Source organism: Pygoscelis adeliae, unplaced genomic scaffold, assembly GCF_000699105.1.
Source record: "Pygoscelis adeliae isolate BGI_AS28 unplaced genomic scaffold, ASM69910v1 Scaffold1, whole genome shotgun sequence".
NCBI classification, from domain to species: Eukaryota; Metazoa; Chordata; class Aves; order Sphenisciformes; family Spheniscidae; genus Pygoscelis; species Pygoscelis adeliae.
Window position 1 is genome coordinate 3,840,778 of NW_008824051.1, and position 9,768 is coordinate 3,850,545.

Consider the following 9,768-nt stretch of genomic DNA (forward strand, 5'->3'; position numbering starts at 1 on the left):
CACGGTGCCGATGGTGGGACTTGGAACTGGACCCCGGTCACGAGCCTATGGGGAGAGTGAGGGGCCCGATATTGGTGGGGTGCAGGTCTGGCCGGGCACTGCAGAGCCATCGGGGAGGCCGGTGGTGATGGTGGTCCCAGCTGTGGGGCTGGCGGAGGGCAGCAGTCCCCTGGAGCCATCGGGGCCTGGACCGTGGCGAGGTGAGGTGGTGTTGGCCCCCACAGGACTTGAGGGCCAGTGCCCAGCCATTGGTGGGAGCATCCCCGCTGTCATCGTCACGGACCTGGGGGGCCCGGAGGAGGAGGCGGGCGCTGTGCCCCCCGGCAGCCTGCCCGTCCGGAAGCTGTCGTCGTCCTCAGCCTCTTCCACTGGCTTTTTCCCTGGGAGGAGTCTGAGGAGGACATCTCCAGCGACCCGGAGCGCACCCTGGACCAGACGCCGGCCTTCCTGCAGACCCTGGACCAGCAGAAGCCCCGAGTGGTGAGTCTTGCACCAGCCCCGGGGAGGTGGGGCGAGGGCTGGCAGCATCCCTGCTCCGAGGCACAGCTGCAGCGGGAGGGCAGAGGTCTGTCGCAGCAGAGGTCTGCAGAGAAACTTTCCATTTGCTCGGCGGTGCTTGCTTTCCCTCACATGAAAAGCTTATCCCCGTTCCTAGTCTGAAAATGCCCTACTCGCAAGAGAGAGCAGTGGTACCCGTCCCACTGTGCGTGGTCCTTGCAGAGCTTCCCCGGCGCTGCAAGCTGCCCACCGGCGTGCTTAACGTGCACCCACGGACTGCAGCCTTCTGCTGACATGTGGTTACGAGCCTCAGCTTTCCCTCAGCACAGCTTCCCTGTGTGCTGGAGGTTTCCCATGATGTACAGGAGCCTAAGGGAGAATTTATTTCCTCCTTGGAGCCGAAACTGTGTGGGCCAACTGTCTGTTAAAATTTATACTGATGCCCATCACCATAGTGTCTGTGTGTCTTTCATGTGGAAGCAAAAATCTCTAGAATTTCTGGCAATTCCCCTTTTGAATAAAACTTTTTGCTTGTGGGTTATCTTATATTTTAGGTAAGCATATTTTTATTAGGTATTTATATTAAGTTCTTTTGTTTCTGGATCTTTGTTTGTTGTGGGGCTGGTTGGGAGGCTTCAGGCGAGAGAAAGCATCGGTGTTGTATTACCCTTAGAGCAGAAAGGTCTCCTCGGAGAGGAGGCCTTTGAGGCGCTCTCCAAAGGCAGACACTCGTGGGATTTCTTGCATCACTTGGGGAGTTCGTTCCATGTCTGAATGCTCCACACAGAGTGTGCTTTGCTCTGAGCTGTCACACCGTTTATCCAGAGGGCTTTGAACCACTTTACCCCAGTGTGGGGTGCCCATCACGAGGTTCTCCGGCCAGCACGTGGGCTCTCCCATCCTCTGGCTGTGAGACATTGCATTGATTTGAGCTCAGCACTGGAGGCTCACACTGACAAACCCTGAAAAATGCAGGGCAACCCAGTGGCTCCTTAATTTTAAAGGGTTTGATAAAGGCCCATCAACTTTCAGTGATGTGGTTCGCTGTGTTTAACTTTCCGTAGACACATGATAGTGAAACTCTTGCTAAGCTCAATGACATAAGGAAGACCGGTGCAGGGAAACATCTAAGTAAAGCGAAGGTATCGAACTCATGAAGAACTGACAGACTGTGGTTTGTAAAACACTCAGCAGGCTGAAATAAATATCTTTGCTTTTCTAGTTGTTTCATCCTCTTCCAAGAACTCAGGCTCAGTTCTGCTCAGGATGGAGAAGCAGTTGAGTAAAAGCACAGTTAATGAAGTTACGAGTCTGTGGCTCATCGTGTTTGCAGACAGTTTTGTATTTTGGGGCTCTCAACTGATGAATCAGCTTGCTCCCTTTGGGAGCTGCTACAATCCCTCTGCTGATTAAATTCTGCTGGTTTTGTGTGCATGAGCTGTAGTAATCTCTGCTCTATTCTCCATACTAATGACTGTTCCTAGTGCCAGATCCCACTGATTTGCTGCTGAAAACAGTTCGCTGATGGGCAAAATCATGCCTGATGCTCTTGTGGAAAGCTTCCTGGAGCCTCAGGCTGGCTCTGTGCAGCCTCCCGTGGCCTCCAGCGAGCTCAGCCAGGCCGGCGGCTCGGCAGTGAACAGGCAAGGCTCGTTTGTATTGCCAAAAGGCCTGGATCAGAGCGAGCTCAGATCCGGTCTAAGATCAGAGTAACTCTGCTGGGCTCAGTGGGACTACTCCAAGTTAAATGAGATGAAGATCTGTCCAAAATGTGTCAGGCAGCCTGAGGAGGTGCACCTGATTTTTGTGTTTCAATGCTGGAGTCGTCTCAGCAGGAGCGGCTGGGCTAATTTACAATGATACTTTCCGCTGGACGCCACAGGTCCCGTGCAGGGCTGATCACTGGCTTTGGCAGGTTATAGTCAACTTCTCAGCAGGATCTTGCGCAAATGCCCGGTAATTCAAAGCTGATTCATTTAAATAACACCCAACTTTGTGTACTGGTTGGCAACATCTTTTAAATCCATAATGACAGCAGAAGGCAGCTACTGAAGCAGTCTCAGGTTGCACACTCATTTGTTTTCATGAACTCACTATTTCCTTTTAACAACAACACATAGTCTGGAAATGAGTTGCGTAATGAGGGAGAATGAGTGAGAAGCTCTCTCCGCAGCTCGTGCTTTTCCGTCAAAATAAATCCTGGGAGACCTCGGCCGACAGAAACCAACATCGCGCCTCTGGGTTGAGTAGATAAACGCTGGGCAGGCAGAGAGCCCCGCCTGTCCGCACCGGGTGCATTACCTGGAGAAGAGGTAATGGCGAGCGACAGGAAAGCAGTTCTTGCTGCAGATACAGCCTGCGCCGCACATCTCGCATAACATGTTTACAGATTTGATAAACAGCAGGCTTGCTTCTGCCCTTCCTTTCTGGAGGCTGTCTGGCTTAGCAAATCTGTTAGGGATGTCCGGCTGTCTATTGTAGTTCCTCCTGGCATCCCCGGGAAACGGGCAGATCCCTCCGGCTGGCAGGGACTCGTCCTCCGTTTGTACTTCAGGTAGGAAACTTCATTTGCAGTCGGGCCCGCAAATTGGCCTGTAAGAAAATGACGTTGCCTGGCAAAAGGGAGGGATGGAGGGAGTGTGGCCACTTTTTTGGACACCGTGACCTGGAGCAGCTCGGTGGCTGATACGGGCTCTGCCTTTGTTTATTGAAACAGTTTACTCAGTACGTTGCCTGTTCCTGGAGTGCTCTGGTGCCCGGTGGGCTGCACAGCGCTGGGATACAGTGACCCTGCTGTGATCATAGCAGACTTCTGAAGTGCAGTGACAGTAAGAGCAATTTGACGTTTTGCTGTTGTCTAATTGCAAGTCCACTTAAGGTCTGAGTAAACCTCCAGGCTTTTGCAGCTGTGGCTTTCCCGGAGCTGTGGGCTGCTGCCGGAGAAACCCCACACTTGTTTGTTGATGCTTGCAAGGTTTCAAAGACACTTGAGCGATTACACTCCTCGGGCTGTGTGGGAGGGATGGCCTGTCCAGGCAGCATGTTGGGATGGGGACACTGCGGTTTGACAACGCCACGGGGCAGTGCTCGCTGCACGTCCCCTGCAACAGTGATGCGGGCAGTTTGGGGAAGGAGCGGGTGCCTCCGCTCACCCACCGCCCAAGCCAGGGGGATACAGCGGCTATTGGAAAGCACCTGTCTCCATCACGGCGCATCTTGTGCTGAGGGAGGATTTCTCCCCTCCTGGCTGATCTCATAGGTTGGGTGTGTAGAGGTGTGAGAAGGTGCTCCCTGTCCGAGGCTCTGAGTGGCATAGGCAGCCTGAGACGGTGGCCCAGCTCCTAAGGGGAATTTCATGCCCAAAATAAGCCCCGTTCTAGCTGTGACTCCCATTGACTTCAATGGGAAAATACGAGTCTATGAGTTTTTCTGTTCCTGGGGGACCCTGTTTGCTCTTCCCAAGGGAGAGCTGATAGACCAAGGTGTACTCAGCAGCAGGAGGCATGGCCCCAGTCTTGGAAGCTGGCTGCACCCCTTAAGGGAAAGGTATTCCAATGCTGGTCATTACAGTGAGTCATCGTCACTAACCTAAATCCCCTGGTTTGTCAATTCCTCGGCAGCTAGAGACAAAGCAACAGACGAGTCGGGGGAAAGGCAGAAGTTGTCCAAGTACGTACTATAGAAAAATGACATGTCAAGGGGAAAAAAACCACCCTCTTGGAAAAACGGTGCAAGATACTGCAGTGTTCCTCTTTCTGGCTTTCCCACAGCCTCTGTGGAAACACAAGGACATACAGCAGAATAGTAATCAAGCGACTCTCGGTACATTGTGAAACCTCTGCTCCTTTCAACAGGCAGAGCAGCTTGCTCAGAATAAGAGACTTCCATTAACCTGTGCAAAATGGCAGGAGCTTTCGGAAAAAGCTAATGGCATTGCTGCTGACAGGTGATTTTTTAATTGATTTATTTGTTTGACTTGCAATGGCTGTAACGCATTTCTGAAAGGAGCCAAGTTTAGATGGGGTTAGTGTCAGCCAAGGGCCTGTGGGACCCTTGCTTCTTGCTCTTTGAGATGTTCCAAGGCATAAGCTGACAACAGCACTCCTGATTTGTTCCTATAAAAATCAATCAAATTAAATACGCTTTCATTCCCTTTCCTAGCTGTCACTGTGATCGGGAAGTTTCCGTGTAACAGAAACCATGACCCCATGGCTATGGCGATGCATGCAAGCCCCATGAATGTATATCTTTATGCTGACTGTGTTTATGTATTTTACCCCTTCCTCCCACCATGTTTGTCTTAAAAGCTCCTAAGCTATGAGCTTGTGAGTGGTATCACCAATTCAGTATCAATATAATGTCTAGCGTGTTAGGGCCCTGCTTGCTTGCTTGCTCTGAAGAGCGACTGTTACTCTCGTAATGCGTATCATTGCCCAGGGAAGGTGCTTAGCACACCGGATAAGCTGTCAAAGGGTGGAGCCTCCTTCAGCCCTGCTGTGGGAAGACTAGGAGGAAGAGGAGAACGAGGTGGACACCTCTGTGTTTCCACTCTCAGAGCACCACGCTCATCAGATCTGACAGCACGGCGTGTTTTGTCTGCTGGGATGAGATCAGGACCCCCCGGTGCCCAGCGGGCTGGGCAGAGCTTCAGGCACTTCGTAGATGGAGGCTGTGCGCTCCAGGGAGTTCACAAAGCACCACTCTCTATTCGGTAGCTTATCTTCTACCTACTCATGTGGCCATCTCTGGGAATAAGCAGCTTTTTTTATGGGCTCCCACCCATGGAGGCTAAGTGAAGATGCTGCCATAACCCAATGGGAGACGAACGGTGCTATTTCAAGTCTATTTTCATCAGCACTTTTAAGCTCATTGGGAAGGGTTTCTTCTCTGCTCACGTTCTCTGTGATTGACAGCGCAGGAATTACATGGCACATAACAGATCCTTTTCATAGAGGGACTTACTTGCTAGCACAGCTGCTGTCTTTTGCATATTTTGTTTCTCAAACAATTTCACACTGAAAGCATTCATAAAAAGTGGAAAAAAGCCCAAAGCGTTTCCGAGGTGCAGGAAGAACAAACATCATCCTTAGGGTCCCCAGCTCTGGAAACAGCTAGGTTTCCTCCCCTTCTGATGGGAATGGCAGGATGTCGGGAGCTTGGCTGGTTGGACCCTTTGGGTATTAAGCTGAATGTCCGCAGAGTGAAGTTCCTGGATCAGTGGAAACTTTACAGTTTTGTCTTTACCTTTTTGGAGCCTTGCAAAGACAAAAAACAATCAAACCGTAGTCAGCACCTGTCTCATGTTTTCCATAGTATTTCTATAATGTGTTAGGACAGATTTGCATGTGAAGAAAATATTAGCGCAGCACTGAGCTCTCGTATGCCGTGCGATGACTGAAAGCCAGTGCTGAGCTAATGTTTTCTTTACATGTAAATCTGTTCTAACTCACTAGAGAAATAATGGCATCTGTGTATGATGTTAAATGTTGCTTCAGCTGAGATTAGTCTTCTGTAATCGTTAGAGATTATTTTTCTTTATGCCAGTAGGTAAATTTGTGCAGTAAATTTGACCTGCTTTCTTCCAGTGAAGCCCAGCCAAGCTTTCTAAGAAAGATATGTTAGTATTTAACAGACGGTGAAAACTAAATGTTAATGTTTTCAAATCACTGAGTAACTTAGCAGCGTAATCCCTATTCTCCAATGTGACTTTTCAGGGAACGTGGGCTTCCACGCTTGCCGGGTCACTTGAAATGGCCCTTTTATGGAATTCATCCTGCTCAGCCTTGTTGGATGTCTCCTCGGGATAAGTCTCCTCCTAAGGTACCTTTCTTCTCTGTTGACTCTGATGGGATCTTGAGGACTACTAGCCCAGGGGTCTGCTTAAGACAGAGGAATCTGTTCCTAAAGTATTCATGAAAGTCTTCTATAAAATTTATCCGAATTTCATTCTTATTACATAAAAAGCCAGATCACACATAGCCTGCACAATGGCTGCAAGTAGTTCAGGAAGCTCCTCCAGTCTGAGGTCTACCAGCTTCAAAAGCAAGTGCCTCCCATTTGGCTTTTAAATCAGTGTTTAGGCAGCAAAATGTGTGATTTGCTCTGTAACAGGAATGATCACCCAGCAGTGCCTTTCAGCATGAGTTGGCGTGGGTGTCTTCAGAAGCTCAGGGTCTCCAACTGCAAGTTTCAGTCAGGGTGTAGGTGCAACGAATGCGCTCGGAATTGGTGGAAGCTTTTGGAAAACGTAGATTGCAGGTTCTTCTTTCCCAGCCACGGTGGGAGATCACCACCACAGAGCTGCTGTCACGGCTGCGTGCCTGTGAAGACCCTCACTGCCATAGTCAGCTGCGGGTTGCATTGACTGCTGAGGGCTGGCATTTTCTGTCCTTAGTTTCCCACAGATAGGCGATATCAGAGTCTGAAACCGCTGCAAGCTGCTAAGACCCATATTAGCCTTTTCCCTCTCACCATATCTATTTCAATGTTACCATACATTTCAGCCGTGAGAAGGAAGAAATGGGTTTTTTATAGTAAAGAACGTTCTTTTCATTAATGACATGGAAAAAGAGACAGCCTAGTAGAAGGAATTCAATTCTTCCTTTCAGATCTAAGATTTATTGCTAGCCAAAACACAAGGATTGCTTTTGGAGGGAGAACTAGGGGGTAAAACAACAAGTGCTTAGCACTTACAAGTTCTTGTAAGCAGTACAGTGTATTTATCTGATCAGCCCTACACAACAGGAACTGCATTAGCATTCAGCACTGTTGCAGTTTTAAGTAATAGTAAAGCATCCCATGTCTCCCTGAAAGACAGATATGGGCTCTGGAGTGACATACTGATGGACATTTTAATGAGTTTGGTTCAAAGGACAGAATCAGATTGTCTCTTTGCTGTTTGCTTCACACATTTGGTTGGCAGAGAGGTCGGCACCTGCAGTTCCCATGGTGTGGACCTTGCTGAATTTATGTGAGTTTTGCCTAGGGTTTCATCCTTGGCTTCTGGGGTTTCATCCTTGGCTTTAAGTCTTGTACTTGAGGTTTTGGAAAATAGGGCTCTTGGACTGTGCGAAGCCGGGAGGGGGGGATCCTCAGCCTGCTTCACTGTCACAAAACTTCCTTCAACCTGAACGCTTTGGGCTTTGCCTGAATGAAGACCAATGTATCAACACCAGGAACAACCAGCACAACGTCTTGGTAGGTTGGCTGCGGAGCAGGCCCGACGCTCTCCCCCACCCCCCGTCAGCGTTTGCAGAAGGGTCCCACAGAAACGTGGCACCGAGTGGAAGTTAGCAGAGGGCTAAACAACGGCAGCACCTACCTTCAGCATCACCTCCTCCTCCCCCTTCGCTTCCTGTCCCTTTGCCCTTGCTTGGGCAATTCGTCTGCAGCAAGATAGAATCAAAGAACCCTCTTCCTTTGCTAAACAATTTGCTCCTTTTGTTAGGGTCAGATAAAATGCTGATAAAAGCTGTTGTAGCTCCGCTGAAGCCAGCAGGAGCATGCTGCAGATTTGGTCCTTGATCGTTTTTCTCCTTGCTCTCCCCTGCATGTATCCAGTTACACCTTGTGGTAAATCCAGCGTTAAACTGAATTAATGAAGCAGAGACGCGGTCCCCACGGGGGTTTTGCCCGTCTATAGGTACAGTGCTTCAGAGCCTTTGGGGACAGGATTTTTATAAACGGAAAGAACTGCAGGGTGGCTTTTTGGAAAGTGCCTTTTAGGGTTGGGTGTTTTTTTCTCATTTCTCGCTAAACAGTCTCCGATCCCTGCTGCCTGGGAAAAGGGCAGGAGCAGAGCCTGGCCTTCAGCTCACCGCTGAGCCTTGTTCATTGCAGCCGCACTTTGACAAGGCGTTTTGGAGCAGCATAGGAAAAGCTTTTATCCCATTGAGCTAAATGCATTCAAAACATTTTTGTTAAATGGGTACTTAAATACGAAGGTCGAAGGAGCCTGTGTGTACCCCTCAGAAGAGAGAAGACCCGGGTGCTGAGGAGGGGCAGGGGCAAGGGGGAGGTGAGCAGTCTCCTCCTCACCATGTGGACCATGGCAGTTGCTCTGCCGGCAGCCGCAGGCCCCGTTAGATATCCGGGGGCATCCTCCCACGGCAAGCAAGGTACCCAGCAGTGGGGGGGGGAATTAGCAACACGTCCAAATGTAATATGGTTGCTATTCCGGGTAATATATATTTAACACTCTGCAGGGACCATTCAAGCCTGCATCTTTAGGAAGGGGAAAAAAGTCAGGTTTGCTTTTTTGGCAGACTGCAGATCAGAGAGTCCAATCCGCAATCTCTCTTGGTATGTTTTATGTGGGTGGGTTTTGTTAAGTTACAGGCAATGTTATTGCACCCCTAGGCTACTCACATTAAATGTTTCTCCAATTTTAGCAACATTCTTTCCACGCTCAGCTACATTTGTTTTTATCTTCTCTATGGCAATTGATGATCTAAGTCTAAAATGTATAACTCCGCAGGATCTCCTGTTATATATTTCTTCCACAGCTGTAGCTGAATCAGGGCAGTATAATCCAATGATATGTTGTAATGCCTAATGCTTTCTTTAATACATTCCAGATTAAAGGAGTCAGCAAAGTTTGCATATCCAAAATAATAAATTTAAACAATTATAACAACAAATCCTGAACCATGATTATATCTTGAAAGTGTTGGGGTTTTTTTTCCTTCTGCCTTCTCTAGTCTGGCTAAAGTCTGTTTGTAGGAAACTCAACAGGACAGATAAAAGATGATGAGAGAAACAACTTAATCCCTTAATAATGTCAAGTGGAAAATCCAACAACAGTTTGGCAAGGAACTCAAATAACAACTGCAAAGTGGCCCTTACTGGGGACTACAGACCTAGTTTAAAAGGCTGAGCTTGGGATATAATGACAGATGAGCCTGAATCAGCGCCTACAGGTTCAAACATTTCTTTGAACTCTGAAATGGAGCCCAATTCTTTTTTTTTATCCACGCCTGCATAGCATTCGCTTAGCTCCATTGAAGCCAGTTCAGCATCGCCTCGTACCTTGCGCTGCCCTCGGTACCCACACAAAGTGACCGTGAAAGGCCCCGGGGTGGTATTTCCACCTCTGGGTGCTCTTGCAGGTGGGAGCATGGGATAACAGCGCGTGCACGCTGCCCAGGTAGGTGCCTGTCGTGGCAGCACGAGGAGGAGGAGAGCTGGGCACCGCGCTGGCCTTCGAGTCCCACCATCTCATCCTGCTCTTGCCGGGGACTGGCACACAGCTGCACCCCCATGCAGCAACCC

The 9,768-nt window shown here is 49.2% G+C and overlaps 1 protein-coding gene across 1 annotated transcript in view; it reads left to right on the forward strand.

The window, feature by feature from the left end:
- The first annotated feature begins 20 nt into the window (after positions 1–20).
- Positions 21–9,768, forward strand: part of ITPKB (inositol-trisphosphate 3-kinase B) — a 69,239-nt gene continuing 59,491 nt past the window's right edge. Inside the window, 2 exon segments of the mRNA XM_009333639.1 lie at positions 21–374; positions 377–480. Of these exon segments, the coding sequence (XP_009331914.1) occupies positions 128–374; positions 377–480 (351 nt within the window). The 5' untranslated portion in view covers positions 21–127.